General features: G+C 46.6%; 1 protein-coding gene across 3 annotated transcripts in view; it reads right to left on the minus strand.

The window, feature by feature from the left end:
* Window positions 1–17,186, minus strand: part of LOC100465121 (leukocyte immunoglobulin-like receptor subfamily A member 2) — a 32,163-nt gene extending 14,977 nt beyond the window's left edge. The window contains exons 1-8 of one of the 3 annotated variants that reach the window (XM_011218070.3): window positions 16,963–17,186; window positions 16,766–16,801; window positions 16,275–16,559; window positions 15,517–15,819; window positions 15,028–15,324; window positions 14,472–14,780; window positions 11,754–11,804; window positions 10,210–11,620 (exon numbers count right to left, since the gene is read on the minus strand). In XM_011218070.3, coding sequence (XP_011216372.3) covers window positions 11,487–11,620; window positions 11,754–11,804; window positions 14,472–14,780; window positions 15,028–15,324; window positions 15,517–15,819; window positions 16,275–16,559; window positions 16,766–16,801; window positions 16,963–17,098 — 1,551 coding nt within the window. In that variant the 5' untranslated portion in view covers window positions 17,099–17,186 and the 3' untranslated portion in view covers window positions 10,210–11,486. Of the gene's footprint in view, window positions 1–10,209; window positions 11,621–11,753; window positions 11,805–14,471; window positions 14,781–15,027; window positions 15,325–15,516; window positions 15,820–16,274; window positions 16,560–16,765; window positions 16,802–16,962 lie in introns of those variants that run through there. The other 2 variants (XM_034672586.1, XM_034672585.1) reach the window with 2 other exon arrangements.
* Between the last annotated feature and the right edge of the window lie 3,691 nt (window positions 17,187–20,877).

The following is a 20,877-nucleotide window of genomic DNA, read 5'->3' on the forward strand; positions in this document are numbered from 1 at the left end:
CAGTCAAAACTAGAGGCTCTGACGGCCAGGGTCACCGAGGCAGAGGAACGCGTTAGCGAATTGGAGGATGGGTTAGTAGAAGAAAAAACGAAAATAGAAGCTGGTCTTAAAAAAATCCACGCCCACGAATGTAGATTACGGGAGATTACTGACTCTATGAAACGATCCAATGTCAGAATCATCGGCATCCCTGAAGGGGTGGAGAAAAACAGAGGTCTAGAAGAGATATTTGAACAAATTGTAGCTGAAAACTTCCCTAATCTAGCAAGGGAAACAAGCATTCGTGTCCAAGAGGCAGAGAGGACCCCATCCAAGCTCAACCAGGACAAACCTACGCCACGGCATGTCATAGTGCAATTCGCAAATATTAGATCCAAGGATACAGTATTGAAAGCGGCCAGGGCAAAGAAATTTCTCACGTACCAAGGCAAAGGTATCAGGATTACGTCAGACCTGTCTACAGAGACCTGGAATGAGAGAAAGGCTTGGGGGGGCATTTTTAAAGCTCTTTCAGAGAAAAACATGCAGCCAAGGATCCTTTATCCAGCAAAGCTGTCATTCAGAATTGATGGAGAAATAAAGACGTTCCAAAATCGCCAATCATTAACCAATTTCGTAACCACGAAACCAGCCCTACAGGAGATATTAAGGGGGGCTCTATAAAGGTAAAAAGGCCCCAAGAGTGATACAGAGCAGCAAGTCACAACCGATACAAAGACTTTAAAGAGAAATGGCATCATTAAAATCATATCTGTCAATAATCTCTATCAATCTAAATGGCTTAAACTCTCCCATAAAACGCCACAGGGTTGCAGATTGGATAAAAAGACATGACCCATCCATTTGCTGTCTACAAGAGACTCATTTTGAACCCAAAGATGCATTCAGACTTAGAGTAAGGGGATGGAGTACCATCTTCCACGCAAATGGACCTCAAAAGAAAGCTGGAGTAGCAATTCTCATATCAGATAGACTGGATTTTAAACTAGAGGCCATAGAGAGAGATACAGAAGGGCACTATATTATTCTTAAAGGAAGTATTCAACAAGTGGATATGACAATTATTAATATATATGCCCCCAACAGGGGAGCAGCAAGATACACAAGCCAACTCTTAACCAAAATAAAGAGACATATAGATAAGAACACAGTAATAGTAGGGGACCTCAACACCCCACTATCAGAAATAGACAGAACACCCTGGCAAAAACTAAGCAAAGAATCAAAGGCTTTGAATGCCATACTCGACGAGTTGGACCTCATAGATATATATAGAACACTACACCCCAGAACCAAAGAATACTCATTCTATTCAAATGCCCATGGAACATTCTCAAGAATAGATCATGCTCTGGGACACAAAACAGGTCTCAGCCAATACCAAAAGATTGAAATTATCCCCTGCATATTCTCAGACCACAACGCTCTGAAATTGGAACTCAACCACAAGGAAAAACCTGGAAGAAACTCAAACACTTGGAGGCTAAGAACCATCCTGCTCAAGAATGACTCGATAAACCAGGAAATCAAAAAACAAATTAAACAATTTATGGAGACCAACGAGAATGAATACACAACGGTCCAAAACCTATGGGATACTGCAAAGGCAGTCCTAAGGGGGAAATACATAGCCATCCAAGCCTCACTCAAAAGAATAGAAAAATCTAAAATGCAGTTTCTATATTCTCACCTCAAGAAACTGGAACAGCAACAGAGGGACAGGCCTAACCCACTGACAAGGAAGGAGTTGACCAAGATTAGAGCAGAAATCAATGAATTAGAGACCAGAACCACAGTAGAGCAGATCAACAGGACTAGAAGCTGGTTCTTTGAGAGAATCCATAAAATTGATAGACCACTGGCAAAACTTGTCCAAAAACAAAGAGAAAGGACTGAGATTATTAAAATTATGACTGAAAAGGGAGAGGTCACGACCAGCACCATTGAAATTGCAAGGATTATTAGAAACTTTTATCAACAGCTATATGCCAAAAAACTAAACAATCTGGAAGAGATGGAGGCCTTCCTGGAAACCTATAAACTACCAAGACTGAAACAGGAAGAAATAGATTTCTTAAATAGGCCAATTAACTATGAAGAAATTGAGTCAGTGATAAACAACCTTCCAAATAATAAAACTCCAGGCCCAGACGGTTTTCCTGGGGAATTCTACCAAACATTCAAAGAAGAAATAATACCTATTCTCCTAAAGCTATTTCAAAAAATAGAAACAGAAGGAAAGCTACCAAACTCATTCTATGAGGCTAATATTACCTTGATCCCCAAACCAGGCAAAGACCCCCTCAAAAAGGAGAATTACAGACCGATTTCTCTAATGAATATGGATGCCAAAATCCTCAACAAGATCCTTGCTAATAGAATCCAACAGTACATTAAAAGGATTATCCATCATGACCAAGTGGGATTCATACCTGGGATGCAAGCATGGTTCAACACTCGCAAATCAATCAATGTGATACATCATATCAACAAGAAAAGACTCAAGAACCATATGATCCTCTCAATTGATGCAGAAAAAGCATTTGACAAAATACAGCATCCTTTCCTGATTAAAACCCTTCAGAGTGTAGGAATAGAGGGTACATTTCTCAATCTCATAAAAGCCATCTATGAAAAGCCTACTGCAAGCATTATTCTCAATGGGGAAAAGCTGGAAGCCTTTCCCTTAAGATCAGGAACACGACAAGGATGCCCACTCTCGCCACTATTATTCAACATAGTACTAGAAGTCCTTGCAACAGCAATCAGAAGACAAAAAGGGATCAAAGGTATCCAAATCGGCAAAGAAGAAGTCAAACTGTCTCTCTTTGCAGATGACATGATACTCTATATGGAAAACCCAAAGGAATCCACTCCCAAACTATTAGAAGTTATAGAACAATTCAGTAAGGTGGCAGGATACAAAATCAATGCCCAGAAATCAGTTGCATTTCTATACACGAATAACGAGACTGAAGAAAGAGAAATTAGGGAATCCATCCCATTTACAATAACACCAAAAACCATGCGTTACCTTGGAATTAACTTAACCAGAGACGTAAAGGACCTATATGCTAGAAACTATAGATCACTTTTGAAAGATATTGAGGAAGACATAAAAAGATGGAAAAATATTCCATGCTCATGGATTGGAAGAATTAACATAGTTAAAATGTCCATACTACCCAGAGCAATCTACACTTTCAATGCTATCCCGATCAAAATACCGAGGACATTTTTCAAAGAACTGGAACAAATAGTCCTTAAATTTGTATGGAACCAGAAAAGGCCCCGAATCTCCAAGGAACTGTTGAAAAGGAAAAACAAAGCTGGGGGCATCACAATGCCGGATTTCGAGCTGTACTACAAAGCTGTGATCACAAAGACAGCATGGTACTGGCACAAAAACAGACACATCGACCAATGGAACAGAATAGAGAACCCAGAAATGGACCCTCGGCTCTTTGGGCAACTAATCTTTGATAAAGCAGGAAAAAACATCCGGTGGAAAAAAGACAGTCTCTTCAATAAATGGTGCTGGGAAAATTGGACAGCTACATGCAAAAGAATGAAACTTGACCACTCTCTCACACCATACACAAAAATAAACTCCAAATGGATGAAAGACCTCAATGTGAGACAGGAATCCATCAAAATTCTAGAGGAGAACATAGGCAACAACTTCTATGACATCGGCCAGAGCAACCTTTTTCACGACACATCTCCAAAGGCAAGAGAAATAAAAGATAAAATGAACTTATGGGACTTTATCAGGATAAAGAGCTTCTGCACAGCCAAGGAAACAGTCAAAAAAACTAAGAGACAGCCCACGGAATGGGAGAATATATTTGCAAAGGACACCACAGATAAAGGACTGGTATCCAAGATCTACAAAGAACTTCTCAAACTCAATACACGAGAAACAAATAAACAAATCATAAAATGGGCAGAAGATATGAACAGACACTTTTCCAATGAAGACATACAAATGGCTAACAGACACATGAAAAAATGTTCAAAATCATTAGCCATCAGGGAAATTCAAATCAAAACCACACTGAGATACCACCTTACGCCAGTTAGAATGGCAAAGATAGACAAGGCAAGAAACAACAATTGTTGGAGAGGATGTGGAGAAAGGGGATCCCTCCTACATTGTTGGTGGGAATGCAAGTTGGTACAGCCACTCTGGAAAACAGTGTGGAGGTCCCTTAAAAAGTTAAAAATTGAACTACCCTATGACCCAGCCATTGCACTACTGGGTGTTTACCCCAAAGATACAGACGTAGTAAAGAGAAGGGCCATATGCACCCCAATGTTCATAGCTGCATTGTCCACAATAGCCAAATCATGGAAGGAGCCGAGATGCCCTTCAACAGATGACTGGATTAAGAAGCTGTGGTCCATATATACAATGGAATATTACTCAGCTATCAGAAAGAACGAATTCTCAACATTTGCTGCAACATGGACGGCACTGGAGGAGATAATGCTAAGTGAAATAAGTCAAGCAGAGAAAGACAATTATCATATGGTTTCTCTCATCTATGGAACATAAGAACTAGGATGAACAGTAGGGGAAGAAAGGGATAAAGAAAGGGGGGGTAATCAGAAGGGGGAATGAAACATGAGAGACTATGGACTATGAGAAGCAAACTGAAGACTTCAGAGGGGAAGGGGGTGGGGGAATGGGATAGACTGGTGATGGGTAGTAGGGAGGGCACGTATTGCATGGTGCACTGGGTGTTATACTCAACTAATGAAGCATCGAACTTTGCATCAGAATCCGGGGATGTACTGTATGGTGACTAACATAATATAATAATAAAATATAAAAAAAATAATAATTCACATTCATATATATAATGTCCACATATGTGTATCTGCACGTACATAGAAATATACACAGAATCTTTGATATATGTTATAAATATTTCCTCTTAGTCTTCATCTGTGCTTTGACCTCTTACTTTTTGTGCCGTACAAAGATGTGCTTTATTTTTATGTAGCCCAATTTCCATTATTTCTTGGCACTGCGTCTGGATTGTGAACTCTATTTTATTTTCTTTTAAAGACTGTATTTATTTGACAGAATGAGAGAGAGAGAGAGCACAAGCAGGGGGAGCAGGAGAGGGAGAAGCAGACTCCCGCTGAGCAGAGAACCCAATGTGGGGCTCGATCCCAGGACCCTGGGACCATGACCTGAGCGGAAGGCAGACACTTAACTGACTGAGCCACCCATGCACCCTTCTATTTTATTTTTTAAGAAAAACATTTTTTAAAAAATTTCCCAGCTTTATTGAGGTATAATCAGCATATAACTGAATGACATCTTGAAAGTCATGTTTACTTTACATGCCTCTGAGGGACGTTGCTTTACCTATTTTATATTTAGATCTCTGATGTGTTGGAAATTTAATCTGTGTACCGCGTGACCTACAGATCTAGTTACATCTCTTTCTCTCCAAATCCATCTTTGCCCCAGCAACTTGATACACTATCATTAGCATCTATCACATCCTGAATTTCCACATGCACTGGAGTCTACGTCTGAACTTTATATCGCATTGCTTTTTCTATTATTGTGTCCATAGCAACTTGGTTTAGTTACATGGTCACTTTTGGTTGAGCCAGTCCAGTCCTATCTCCATGGCTGTACTTCTTTGGTGTTTTCCTAGCTTTTCTTCCTCTTTCATTTTCCCATGTGGCTTTTCGTGTCAACTTGCATGGTTTGAGAAGGAAAGCTCCTCGGTAATATTTTGGGGACTCGAGTACATTTAAAAATTCCGTTACGGAGAACTCACATCTTTACGATGCTGAGTCAGTCTACCCGGTGATCAGGCACGTCTCTCCTTTCCTACAAGTCAAGTGTTGGTGTCATTCAGAAATGTTCGAAAGTTATACCTTTGTGTGTGTCAAGTTATGCACATTTCTTAAAACATTCATTCCTTAGAATTTTCTTCTCTGGTTGTTGATTTTCAAAGTGGGGTTGGGATTTATTTGTGCATATGAGGAACTGTTGGTTCCTAGAAATTAATTTTGTAACAGCTAACACATTTGATATTTTTTATTTATTTAAATTCAATTAGCCAAGGTATAGTACATCATTAGTTTTTAATACAATGTTCAGTGATTCATTAGTTGAGTATATTTGACATTTTTTACTGCTGGGTGACTTTTATCATGGAGTCCCTAGGGCTTTCCAAGTTGTTTCCCTTCTTGCCATGCACTCTCACTCAAGATAGAGCCCTCCTCACCCACATCCTTGTTTGCCCAATTCCCTAAGGACTTCACACTCAGATTCTCCAAGTCTTCAAAGACCTGGCTCATTTTGCATTTCCAGCTCTGTTTTCCGCTCAATATCCCTACCAGAGTAGAACCACCACAATCCATGGGAGGGTGAGGTCTTGCAATGCCAAAATTTCAGTAAAAACAAAAAAATGGCTATGGTCCATTCTAAGTCTTATCATAGAACCTCCTTGTTTTTTCTTGGCGACTGGCCTGGTTTCCTAGCACAGAGCACAGTGAGAAATTTGTGGAAATGCAAGCATTGTAAATATATGTCTAATTTGGAGAGTCAATGATGTTACAAAATAAGAATCCAACAGTTGAACATTACATCAAAAACTAATGATGTAATATGTGTTGGCTAATTTAATTTAAAGTTAAAAAATCCCAAAGAAGAAAAGGATGAGAAAAACAATAGGAATAAATGCTTTCTCCCAGGCCAGAATTTTTGGAAGTAATTTCTTTTTCCTTTCCTTTCTTTTCTTTTCTTTTTTTTTCCTTCTGTAATCTCTACTTGGGCTTAAACTCATGACCCTGAGATTGAGTCACATGCTCTTCTGGCTGAGCGAGCCAGGATCCCCTCCAGAAGTTTTTTTAAGAGCTGATGGAACCCAGTGAGGCAGGATCCTTTCTTTACCTTGGCCTTCCAGAAAATTCTTAGATGTTTCTTCCCAGAGCATAATCAGCCCCCTCCACTCCAGGTCACTCCTATCTGAGCTCTCAGCTACCCCTGAGCATACACCAGCGGTGCAGGCAAGCAACCAGTGCCCGCTTGTCTTTCTGCCTTGCTCAGACAGCTGCCTTCACTGGCCAGGATGTGGTTTCCACCATCAGATGTCTGCTTGTGGTGGGCCCTGCAAGCATCTATCTCCAGATGACCATCAGCTCCAATGGGTTTGGCCTGGAATGATCTGGTACTGTGTCTGTTCTAGGTCGCCATTCAGCTCCGTTCTCCCTAAAAAGGGTGAGAGGTACTTCCGATTTCAGAAGTGAAACAGAAGATGGAAGGGAAAGAGGAAGCAGAGCTCAAAGCAAAAGTCAAGTCAATTCCATCTTGCGGTCCAGAAGGCAAAGAAGCAGAGGTTTGATAAAAGCCAAAGCTGAAGGTTATCCGCAGGCTAACCTGTGTGTTCGCTGTGGAAATCGAGGGCTTTATTTCCTACATTTGTGGGAACAAATTCCAGCTTCTTGGGTCAAGTGACTGGGTCTTCAAAGACACGCAAAGCAAAAGGGACAATTGACCAGTGAGCTCTGTGCTGCCTGAGGTGACTGTTTATGACCCCTGAAAAGTGGAAATACCCTGAGTAACCACCTTTCAGTAAAGATATGGTCAATCCAGTTCTGGTTAGAGACGACCTCCAGCCAATTAAAATCAGAGTTAAGGACATTTAATCATCTGAGAAGAAACACACCTTACTGAGCAAAGAAGTCAGGGAATGAAGGGCTGTATATTTACAGGTGATCTTAATTTTTTATTATGCTCATGGGGAGAAAAGACTAGCAGGAAAACACCAGCATTTACGCAGGTTGATTTGAATTATGGGATTATTAGGTTTTTATTTCTTCTTCCTACTTCTCTGTGATTCCTGAGCATTCTGGCATGAATCAATTTTTTATATAATAATAAAATACACACAAAGGCATTAAAAAAAGGAAACTTGCAGGAGGGCTTGGAGTCAAATTAGCAGATACTGCATTAAATCCACTGAATTTATGTTGTTTTTTTTTTTGACAGAGATAGAGACAGCCAGCGAGAGAGGGAACACAAGCAGGGGGAGTGGGAGAGAGAAGCAGGCTCATAGCGGAGAAGCCTGATGTGAGGCTCGATCCCAGAACGCCAGGATCACGCCCTGAGCCGAAGGCAGACGCTTAACGACTGCGCCACCCAGGCGACCCCCCACTGAATTTATGTTTTAAAGCATCGCCATTTCAGCTCCCTCTGGGTGACTACTGACTTTCTATTAGACCTGGTTGGCAGCTCTGCATGTTTCGGGAGCGTGTGTGTGTCACCCCATCTCAAGGATGCCCATGTAGCTCTCCGCATTTGGTGTGAGGACTTCTTCAGAAGCAATTTCAACCCCAAACTGAAGGATCTAACAATTTCTGGGGGGAAACTCAAAGCAATAGGGAATGGGAGCCCATAAATATATGCCCGAGTGTCTCATCCTTTGGAAGGAAAATTCTGGGTGGTATTCTGTTCTTAGAGATCTCGGGGGAGTCTTATTCACATGACCTACTGCAGTGACCTCAGGAATGCATCCCTATTTCAGGAACCCCTCTCCCCATCCCACTCATTCTTGCTTCCAAATAAGCCACGTGCTCTCATATTCTTGTCCTAGGCCCTGCCTTTGGAGTCACTCACACTAATTTAAGGACTAGAAAATGCCATGAGGCTTTTTTCCCCCCAATGATATGACTCCTTACCATAACCAGCCCAAGACTTCTTCTTACTCATTTATTCACCCATTCACCATTCAGGAAGTCTTACCCCTGTACATTTCAGAAATATCAAAGCATGTCAACCCGCAGCCTCCCCAGGAAATGAAGAGATAACGTTGAGCAAAGCAGATATATTTTCTGACCTCACGCGAGGTCCAGTGTCATTGGGGAAGCCCAGTTACTACACCAAGTACAAAGAAGCCTAACATAGGAACAAGGATTAGTCCCACAGAGGAAAGGTTTAAGGCAACAGGACAACATAAGATAAAGAAATAACCTACTTCATGGACTTCAGATTGAAGGTGATGAGGGAAAATTAAATTATGTAAGTTACAGCTAAATGCCAAGAATGAATTGCTATTACAGAAATTAAGTGAGCTTAAGAGGAAGAAGAAAGTATTACAGACTATCTTGAGTGAAGGTCTTCAAATGGGTGAATCCTAACACATTAGAAGAAATAAAAAAAATAATCAGAAATAAAAAATTTAGCTCTGATTCCTGAATGTGTTACACTGAAATCAAACCTTTGTGAGATACTCAAACCACCAACCAATTGAAATAGATGGTTGACCACCATTTTAATCGGGGGACCTGGGTATTCTGGGATTCAGTTTCGGTGACAACTTCCATGACATTGGGAAGGCAATTCCCAGCTCTGATTTCAAGTTGCTTGGTGTTCTGATTGGATTCAGTTAACATGGATTATTTGGGGAGTTTACAGTCACATGGTGGGGAGACCCCAAAATGCCAGCATTAGAGTATTATCTGTGGAGTATTGTCAGTTCTCCCATCAGTTAGGTCATTCTAAGCATGTGCTAGATTCCGGCTTTCTCCATGTATACATAACTTTCTTTAGACTATCAATTTAGTGGGACAGAAAAAAATTTGTCTCGGAATAGAATAAATCCCATGCCTATCCCCACCCATTGCTTAACTGTACTGGGCCCAATGGATAATGAGCTAAACCCCAAAGTCCATATTGACCATCTTCCTCCCAATATGAAAACAGGAGAATACACTTATTTATTATCTTGGATAATATTATTGGATAATATAAATATTCAACATAATATATTGGATTTTTATTATATTTGTTGTATCTTGGATTTGCCGTTACCTAGACTTCGCTCCAAATTCCTTCAGCTGGGGGGGCCTGGGTGGTGCAGTCAGTCAGTTCCTCTCTCATATCATAATCCAGTGACAGAATCAGCTGAGAAACCCCCAAGAATTCCTGAGCATGTCCCTGAGATCTTTATATCAGTTGCAGGGTTCTCTTGGATTCAGAGATTTTGTTCACATTTTAAGGATTTTTATAATTATGTTCAATTAGCCAACATATCATCATCATTGATGTAGTGTTCAATGATTCAATTATTGCGTATAACCCCCAGTGCTCATCACAGCACGTGCCCTCCTTAATACCCATCACCCAGTTACCCTGTCCCCCAACCCCCTCCCTTCTGTAACCCTCAGTTTGGTTCCCAGAGTCCAGAGTCTCTTATGGTTTGTCTCCCTCTCTGATTTCTTCCCATTAAAGATTTTTTTTAATATTCCATCTAGCTATGAGATAGAGTGCACGAGTGGGCAGAGAAACAGAGGGAAAGGGTGAAGCAGAGTCCCCGCTGAGCAGGGAGCCCGATGCGAGGCTCCATCCCAAGACCCTGAGATCATGAGCTGAGCCAAAGGCAGGCATTTAACCTACTGAGCCACCCAGGCGCCCTTCATTTTAAGGATAGAGTGTGCAGATTACCAATCCCGAGTGTGGCCCCACAGGATTCTGGAGCCTCAACAGCATATCCAGTCATGACTTGTTGGCTGAGAAATACCCGCCATGTTGGAATCAACAAAGTATCTCTTTTGCTCCAATTTGAGGCAGTGGACAGTGCCAGGTGTCAGACTGCCTGATCATAGCTACATGTCTTTTCCCCGAACGAGAAAATCCACACTACCCGCTACCAAACTGGCTGGAGCAATTTGCACACTCAGCAGTACGTGAGATGCTGCCTGTCATCCAGCAATTAACACTGAAATCAAAACAAGCAACAAACATCTATCATCTTGGAATTCCCAATCTCATTTAATTGGCACCCCAGCTCAGAAGGAGCCATCATGGCCACCAGCCACCCAGGAAGCACTGGAGGCTCAGGCAGGAGAGTGCCGATTCCAGGTGCCTGTGCGGGGGGAGGAGCCGTGCAGGCAGCACCTGGGGAAGAGAGAGAAGCCTGCACAATCCAGAGAGGGTGCTGGGATGTCATTCTGGGCTTGCACCTTCCAGGCGGGATAGAAATTTCGGTCTGTCGAAGCAGTTGCTCAACCACATGACCTGAGTCTCTGCGCTTAGAGCCCGAGGCACAGACCGGAAACTCACATGGGGGGGGCGTGCACGTGATAAAAAAGACATTTGCGACACACAGTGTTGGAACAGAACAAAAAAGGGAGTGGAGTTATGGACACAAACGTTCTGTGGGATGAAGCTTCATGTCATCAGGGTGGGGGAATGACAGAAGCCCGACACTAAGGAGACAGCGAGGCGAGGGGTAAGGCTGGTGGAGAAGCCTCTTCCGGGGAGCATTCCCAGCTTCGGTCCTTGCCTCCCGCACAGACAACACAGCTTCGCTGCCTTTATGTCTTCAGCTCAGAGTTCACACAGCTCATGAACCTTTTCAGAATCTTCTGGGTCATCGCAGCCTTGTGCGTGTGTGAGGTTCTGTTCTAAGGTTCTACAAACCCCAAAAAGTGTGTGCAGCGTCGTCCTCACATTACCTCTCAGTTTCACCGTGGGAACCTCTCTGGCTGTGCCACGCCTGAAACACCCACACCGCCAGCGCCACCAGGACCAGTGTGGACAGACCCATTCGGATGAGATTCTCCAGTGTGTGATCTGGGAGTGGGGCTGGGGACAATGGCACAGAGAGGTCTTCCACGGTAGGACAGGTCACGCCCACCACGGCACCCAGAGGGGAGCTCTAGGTCTCCCCTCCCCTTGAACAGGTCATATGCGCCCCAGCCCGTGTTCCGTTACTCACCTCTCGTGGAGTCTGGAGTCTGCACGGACGGGGTGATAGTAACAGCAGCCCCTGAGAGTCAGGAAAGCAGAGCAAATGAGTAGCTGGGGACATCTCAGCCCAGCGGTCCCCCCAGGATCTGAATGATCAAATCTCCCTTCCCCTGTCCCGAGGAGCAAGCTCGGCTCTCACAGTGATCCCTCCCGCAGCCGGAGGTGAGGCGCAATCCCTCTTGTCTCCGATTCCTTTGCATTTAGACTTTGCTTTGGGGTCTTAATGACAAAAAAGGGTTCCGCCACTCCCCACGCCATGAGCTGACAGTGTACCTGTTTGGAAATCCCTCAGGTCTAGACCTTTCTTGCTCTCTCACCAAACTGAGCAATAGCCCACACTGAGCTTAATTTCCTGGTGAGGAGGGTCCTGAGTTAATCCTCAGCTGAGAAGCCTGAATTCATGGATGAGAGGAACCCCAGGGATTCCTGAAGGTCAGAAACACAAAGGGGTGGGCACCCAGGGCTACCAGTCTCTGCTCAGCCTTGGGTCATTCTGTTTTATCCCGCATCTATGTTAAGAATCTTCAAATGGGGGCGCCTGGGTGGCACAGCGGTTAGGCGTCTGCCTTCGGCTCAGGGCGTGATCTCGGTGTTACGGGATCGAGCCCCACATCAGGCTCCTCCGCTATGAGCCTGCTTCTTCCTCTCCCACTCCCCCTGCTTGTGTTCCCTCTCTCGCTGGCTGTCTCTATCTCTGTCAAATAAATAAATAAAATCTTTAAAAAAAAAAAAAAGAATCTTCAAATGATTTTCTTTTCCTATTTCATCCATCCATTCATTCATTCATTCACTATTGAGCCAATAGTTATGGACTATCTGGAAATATAAATAGATGTACTTATATACATACGTGTGTATTTATGTATATTATCTACACATTTGATATAGGATATATTTATGTATAAAAATGTATAAAATCACATACTATACATAAATACAAACAATATACACGTTATATAACATATAATGTATTTTATACGTATTGTATATCTGTATGTAAATAGAGACATATGTGGTGAGACATTTGTATGCATGCAATACACAGGGTACATGGGCCAGCATGCCCGCGTGTGTCTTGGGGAAGTTAATAAAGAAAAATCAATGTTCTTACTAAGAAGTAAAATGCGGAGTTAGCAAAAAAAATAATAAAAAATGAAAAATAAAAAAATGAAAAAATAAATTGAAATTAATCCAAAAAAAATTTTTTAAGGAGAAGAAGAAGAAAAATGTGGAGTGCCTGGATAACTCAGTCGTTAAGCATCTGACTCTTTTTTTTTTTAAAGATTTTATTTATTTATTTGACAGAGATAGAGACAGCCAGCAAGAGAGGGAACACAAGCAGGGGGAGTGGGAGAGGAAGAAGCAGGCTCATAGTGGAGGAGGCTGATGTGGGGCTCGATCCCATAACGCCGGGATCACACCCTGAGCCGAAGGCAGACACTTAACCGCTGTGCCACCCAGGCGCCCCAAGCATCTGACTCTTGATCTCAGCTCAGGTCTGGATCTCAGGGTTGTGAGTTCGAGCCCCGCATTGGGCTCCACACTCAAGGAAGAAGGAGTAGGAGGAGGAAAATGTGTATCAGATAATGTGGAGCTATAAATAGAAAAGTCTATAACACATTTAGGACTGATGAAACACCTTTTAAAAATTGTAAAAGGAGGGGCGCCTGGGTGGCACGGCCGTTAAGCGTCTGCCTTCGGCTCAGGGCGTGATCCCGGCGTTCTGGGATCGAGCCCCACATCAGGCTCCTCCGCTATGAGCCTGCTTCTTCCTCTCCCACTCCCCCTGCTTGTGTTCCCTCTCTCGCTGGCTGTCTGTATCTCTGTCTCTGTCGCATAAATAAGTAAAATCTTTTTTAAAAAATTGTAAAAGGTGTTGACAGGGTCTTTGTATAGGGTCAGCAGCCAAGGTGTCATTTGGAAGAGGATTTGAAGTCAAACCTGAAGGGGAGCAAACCGTGAGGCATAGGAAGGGAGGGCCAGTATCTGTCACACAATGAATGTCCCTGTCCTCTGCCTAAGCTATTCTGTTCTAAGAACTGCACCACAAGATAAGGGGCAATTGCTTCCACACAGCTCTGGGCGTTGGGTATGTGCAAGGACAGTCATCACAGGATAGTCTGAAGTATCAAAAGGCTGGAAACAAACAAACTGCCGAATTAGAGGGCATTGGATACATATATCCTGACCCTTTCAAGCAAGAAACTACTAAACAACCATTAAAACGTGTAGAAGAGACTTACATATACTGATGCCAGATAATTCTTTAGAATGTATTATTTCATTAAAAAAAAAATAGAGCTGATCAGAACTGTGTCTGTAAGATGTTGATGTTTGCCCACCCATGGAAAATATGTTTGTAGGGCGTCCCAGACTGTTTGGGGGGAAAAGGTAGCCGAGTGCGGTCAGGCTGATTTGGGGGGATTGAGCAAGTGGTAGCAGAGATTGGGAGGTAATTACTCCCATTTGTGAACACTAGCTGGCATAGACCCTGTCAATGCCCTCCAGTGAAAGACGGAGGGAAAAGCAAGGCCTCTGGCTTTTTCAGAGAGGCTGCATTTCACACGTGGGTGGGGGCCCAGCGGGAGGTGTGGGGCAGAGGAGGGAAGGACAAGGTGCCTGCAGAGAGGTCATCCAGACACGAGACAGAAGGGATGGGGAGGAAGACATTCCGACAGCCCCTCACCTGTGACCACGAGCTCCAGGGGGTCGCTGGGGTGCGACAGCAGGAAAGGGGTGCTGCCCAGTGATCCGTAGCACCTGTAAGTCCCCCCGTGATCCAGAGTCGCAGGGCGCAAGGGAAAGTTCGCCTGAAATACTCCATCTTGGTGCTGAGACCTGAGGTGCAGGGGGGACCCGGCTTCCCCCTCCTTGGACAGAAGGAACGCCTCAAACAAGCTGGGGCTCTGACAGCGCAGGGTCACATTCTCTCCTGGGGCCACAGTGGGGCCCGGCCGGGCAGACAGAGTGGGAGCTGGCCCCTGCGGCGGCAGGACTGGGAGAGAGTCCCGGGTGTTAGGGGCGGCTCCGCGCTCTCGCCCCTCCCCTGAGCCGAGCTGTCACTCAGGCGCTCCACCCAAGTGCGGCTGCTTCTGCTCCCAGATTGCCGAAGATGATCTCGAAGATCTCGCACTTTCCTGTGCTGGCGCCTCTCTGCCTGTGCTCCCCGCCCCTACCTCCAACAAGACCCTGAGATGCCAGTCCAGGAAAAGTGAAGTGCGGGCTGGGATATGACTCCTCACCTGCGACCAGGATGTCCAAGTGGTCACTGGGGGCCGACCACTCGGAGGAGAGGCTGTGTCTACCATAGCACGTGTACCGGCCCCCGAGGGAGGGTCTCACAGGGCCCAGGGCGAAGTCAGCCCCAGAGAGCCCCCCCTGGAGCTGCCGGCCAAGGTACTGGGGAGGGTCACCTGCGCCCTCCTTGGACAGAGCGAATCTGTCGTAGCGGACATCAGAGCGACACTGGAGGGTCAGGTTCTGTCCAGGGGCCATCACCGGCCCTGGCAAGACTGACAGGGATGGTTTCCTAGACACACCTGGGAGAAAAGGCAGTTCTGGTTTCCAAGGCGGTCAGGTTCCTCCTCCTCCCACAGGCCTCCCCCTGCTGCCTCTGAGTCCTGAGCCCTCTTGCCCCAACCTCATCCTGCCCAGTGCTCCACCCGAGATGAGGCTCCCCTCACTGGTCTGGACACCCAAGGAGTTCTAGGGTCATGCCCTGAATTCCTCACCTGAGATCAGCAGCTCCAAAATGAGGCTGGAGGTGGACCACACATAGGGGGAGTTCGAGAAATAACCATAGCACCTGTACGTCGGCCTGTGACTTGGGCTCACGGGGTCCACGGGGAAGAGCGCCTGGAACCACCCGTCAGCTTGGTGCTGTGCGTCCAAGTGTCTGGGGTGGCCCTCACCTCCTTCGCTACACAGAACGAACCAGTCAAATGCCTGCCATGAGCCACACTGGAGGGTCACGCTCTCCCCTGAGGTCACGATGGGGCTGGGGAGCGCCGAGAGGCTGGGTTTGTTGAACATTCCTGGGAGAGAACAAGCCAGATGTGTTCAAAGGGGAGGGGGTGCCTGACGACGTTGTGCTAAGTGAATTAGGGTAGGCACAGAGGGACATATACTGCATGATTCCACTTCTATGAGGAATCCAAAGATGGTCAGATTCGTAGAGGCAGAGAGTAGAATGGGGGTTGTCGGGGGGCTGCAGGGAGGGGAAGGGGGAGGATCATGGGTATAGAGCTTTGGTTCTGCAAGAGGATTCCGTTCTGGAGACCTGCTGTGCAGCACCGTGCTTGTAACAATACTGTGTTGTGCGCTTAAGAATCTGAGAAGAAGGTAGATCTTGTTATAAGTGCTTTACCATAATAAAAAAGGGGGGGAGAGGAACACCACCCCCTGATTGTCGATGGGACGCTGCTGTAGAAAGGGAGGTCCCTCCCGGGGCACAGCCACCTCACCTGTGCGGATGGAAGGGCCCGCTCACCTGTGACCACCAAGTCTAGAGGCTTGCTGGGAACGGACCGGCGTGTTCGTCGGTGATACAAGCAGGAGTAGCGCCCAGCAAGGTGGTAGGTCATGCGTGGGAATGGGAACTTGGCCTTGTTGCTGGGTCCCATGGGAAACTCTCTTCTCAAGGGCTCTGAGACCCCTTCCCGGTACAGGAAGTACTGGTCAGCGTGCTGAGACCCCTGACACCAGATGCTCACAGGCTTCCCCTGGGCCACCTCAGGGCCTGGCTCTGCCCAGATGATGGGTGTGAGCTGCGTCTCTGGAAGAGAGTCTGAGTTGCAGTCCCTATATTCCCTATGCCTCAGTTTCCCCTAGCTCTCAGGCCTCCGGCCCCTTGTACATGTTCTTTATTGATCAATTTAAGATTCCTCTCCTCCATCCTCCAGATGCTCTGGCAGGGCAGGGTGGGTCCTATATTGTGCCCAAGGAGAAAGTGGGACCTGGGACCCTTGGGATTGGGCTCACCTGCCTGCACGTGGGTCATCTGGCCCAGACACGGTCCTAGAAGAGAGATCCCAGTGAGAGGCCAGTGACTCCTGAGCAGATCCCCGCCTTTGCTGAGCATCCCAAATTCATGAGATCTCCTGAGAGATCACAGCCTGGCTCTGAGAGGGCTCCCCTCTCCCACACAGGTGTCTACCCCCAACCTTCCAAAAACTCACCGAGGCAGAGAAGGACCATGAAGGTGATGGTCATGGCGCTGCCTCCCACTGGACAAGGCTGCACAGATGGACAAAACCACAGAAACTGGCAGAACAGACAGACCCACAGGATGCCGGCAGCAGGGGGCTTTCCCATTGGTGGCCTCAGGGGAAGGGGCTCCAAAGGACGCCTGCTTTCCTGCAGACAAGTGAGACCTGATCTGTGGTATGCCCAAGCTTCCACCTACCAGGCACGACCTCTTCCTGAAGAGGGTGGGGACCCAGTTTCCAATCCTGAGTCAGCCTCATTGGCCACATACAACCTGGGTGTGCCCAAGGGAATACCACTTCCCTTCTCAAGAACTCCATATATGGGGATTTCTTTCTGTCTGCCAGTCACCCAGCAAATGTCCATTTGAACCCTTAGGTTGTTTCCAGGCCCTGCACATTCATCTGTGAACGAGAAGATGTAGTCACAGTGACGGCAGGGCTCAAATTATCAGAAGACAGACGTTCAGCAATGGATCTCACAATTACTTATTTGAAAAAGAGAAATGCACAAGGCAGGTGGTGCTCGGCTCAGGTTCACTGCTCTTGTGTCTGCCCCCCTCTGCATCACTCACCCCTGGCTCTCAGCTGGTCAGGCCAGCCTCTCTCTTTAGGGGGCGGTGACGGGGCTGCGGGGCTGGAGGAGGAGGCAGGACAGGAGGACTTTCATGCTGACTTTCATCCCAGCTCTGGGGTGCCTGGCTGGTTCCGTCCGTAGAGCATGTGACTCTTGCTCTTGGGGTCGTAGTTCAAGCCCCACATTGGCTGTACAGATTACTTAAGAATAAAATCTTTAAAAATAAAATCCCGGTTTTAACAGAAAGCCCTGAAGTCTACAGATGCAAAAGCACTAAAGAAACAATTGTTTGTGCGAACGTTGGTCGGCGGGGCTCCTTGGACTGTTGGGGCTGCAATGGGGCTGGTTCTTGTTTGGACCCCCTCTCGGGGTCCATTTACGGCACAGAACATGGGACCGTGACTAGGGGAGGTGGTCTGGAGCCCCATCCCTGATGACGATGCGCAGTCAGACTCCTCCCTGTCTGTTCCCCTCCCTCCCAGGCTGCTAGCAGCTTAGGGCTTTTGCTTGTCCTTGATTCTCAAAAGCTTCTCTTACAGCTCTACCAGCCTTTACGTTTCAGCAAATCCTATGTTCCTTTCAGAGTTTCTACTAGTGCCCGGTTCCTGGAGGGACTGAAAACATCCACTGGACTCTGACATGTCCAGTGGCCTCGTCCAGCGTTTATGCCACCTGTTCACCCTGGGGAGGAAGGCTGAGTACCTGACTGTGTCCTGGGGCTTCTAAGACCCTCAGTGACCTCCCAGGAGGAGGAGGCAGGCAAGAGAAAAGCTTGGGCCTTTTAGGGTCAGAGCCCATGGGAGTGGTTGGCTGAGCCATGGACACCAGGTGGGCTCCCAGGCAGAGCCAGAGTCCCGGGGAAGGGACTGCCTCAGGGTCCTGGGGTCAGCAAGGTGAGGTCTGACAGGGACAGAGGACAGGTTTGTGGTGTCCTCCTCAATGGGGGGGCACAGACGTGGGGCTTTCCCCAGACCTGGCGCACAAGCCCGGGGCAGACCCAGCCCCTGTAGCCCCTGTTTTTCCAGGACAAGAAAATCAAGCTCTCTATGTCTTCCATCCCTCTGGGCATCAAGACCCACATGCTCTATGATTCTTGGCCTGAAACCGCATGTCTGATGTCCAGACCTGTGTGCTCTCCAGCCTCAAAGAAACAGAAGGTCCAGACCCATAGGTTCTGCTATGGACACAAGCTAGGAAGCAGCCCTGTGGATTCAGAGGCCATGTGGCCCCCGCAGAGAGTGTCCCCCACCTGCTGCAGGGAACCTGGGCACCGGGGTCAGGGCCACTTTCCCCAAAAAATCACTTCTCTTTCTACGTGAAAGCAACCACCCTTGATTCCCAAAAAAGCAGGAGGATAAGGTGGTGACGCTCTGTTGAAACTCAGCTCTATAGAAAGACCCCAACACCGCAAATAGGTGTTGCCATTTACTGCCTCCCAATCAGTGACCCTTGCTGAGGTGGTGTTGCCCAGGCAAGAAGGTGGTGCCAGAGGGATGGGGAGGGTACTTAGCAGCTGAGCGGGACCTTGGGAAGAGGGCGGGGGCTCAGCAGGACATGCTACAAACCACGAGAGGTGCCGTGGAAGCCCACGCGTGCAAGCATGCCTTTGGAGGATTTCAGTGAAAAAGCAGTTGAAGGAGCGACTCTAGATGAAACAATGAGTAAAGGGTTTCCTTTGGGGATGATGAAAATATCCTGAAACTAGTTAGAGGTGATGGTTGCACAAGATTGTGAATGTACCAAACGCCACTGAATGTACACTTTTAAATGGTGAACGGTCAGCTTTATGTTATATGAACTTTACTGCGACAGGAGAAAAAGCAATGATGTGATGTTTGTTTGTAAAGCGGGCAGCACAGACCTGACATTTTGTGGGTGCGTTTTTATCGCACTCAGACTGTACACTTGTATCCAGAAAGGACAACATAATGACCCAACCAACCCCAGAGTGCTTTGATGTTTGCTGTCTCTCTGCCTGCCCCAGGGTACAGTAAAAAAGAAATTATGTTCCCCAGATGACAGCGTTCTGTGGTCAGCTCATCCTCGTCTACATGTTGAGCTTCCCTGCCTACTGCAAAATTGCCTCTTTTGGGTGTCCCCAACACCCCCGGACCTGTGTATAGACACCCTCCCCATTTCACCCATCAGGACCCAACCCCGGGAGGGTGGGCTCTGCGGTTGCTGTCTGTGGTGCTGATTGGCCCTTGGACATTCGATCCATTTCAGCACCATGGCCAGAGTCTATGAGGGCAACAAAGTTACTCTATTCTGATATCTTGGTTGGCAAGTTTGTCTCAGTGAACCCCCATCTTTGGATCTCCTATAGAGCCTCCACACAGGAGTCAGATAGAAAATATTCAGTCAGAGCGTGAGGGTGAGTTGGAAAAATACAGGGAGATGCCAGTAGTTGACATTAATTCAGACTCCCTTCACCATCTGTGCATCCTGAACAGAGATAGAGTTTGGAAGCTCAGGATGTTGGCCCCATACTCAGCATACCAGCCACTGGAACAGCCTGTGGGGTCATACAATGTTAGCTCTCCCTATCTGCCTCAGAATATCTCTTACCAGACCAAGTTCAAGGTACCAGCTATTGGGTATGACCAAAAGATACCGGACTTGGGAGGCGGGCACATCAAACTGGTTTCAAAACCTTAAGCTGCCTCTTGCTAGCTCTGGGTCCTTGGAAATATCACTTCACCTCTCTGAGGCTCACTTGGCTCTTCTGTAATATGGCAGTGATAATGGTGTCTGCTTCGTAGGAATGTTTGGAAGACTGATGGTCAGAGATTATTATACTCAGCCTTTCACAGGAGGCAAAACGTCTAGCTAGGAGGGCAGGATCCGGAGCCAGGCAGTGATGTGATCATAGCTCTGTCTCCTCAACTCTGTTGGGACTTAGGGAAAGTCACCCTCAAGCCTCTGTGTTGTCACCTATAGAATGAGGATAATGCTAGGACTTACTTCGCAGGGTTTTGGTAAGAAATTACACAGTTTCTATGTGTGATGTGTGGAGTTAAGTGCCTGACATAGAGTTAGCACTCATGCTAACTCTGGGAGAATGGGAGTTGTTACTACCATGATTGCCATCATCATTGCCCTGGTCGCTATGCGTCTAGAGGCAGCCTGATACACTGCCTGTGTTCAGGAACGGTAGCTGTTTTTATAGATTACTGTTAGGATTGCTGACAGCTGACACAGATGAAGACATTGCAGCTAAGAGTTGAAAGTGATTAGCCTGGGGCCAAAGGGCAAGAGATAGTGGAAGTGAAACATGAAGTCAAGTCTGTCTGAAGCCAATGAATGGGCTT

The sequence above is a fragment of the Ailuropoda melanoleuca genome, chromosome 12 (genome assembly GCF_002007445.2).
Source record: "Ailuropoda melanoleuca isolate Jingjing chromosome 12, ASM200744v2, whole genome shotgun sequence".
Classification (NCBI taxonomy): domain Eukaryota; kingdom Metazoa; phylum Chordata; class Mammalia; order Carnivora; family Ursidae; genus Ailuropoda; species Ailuropoda melanoleuca.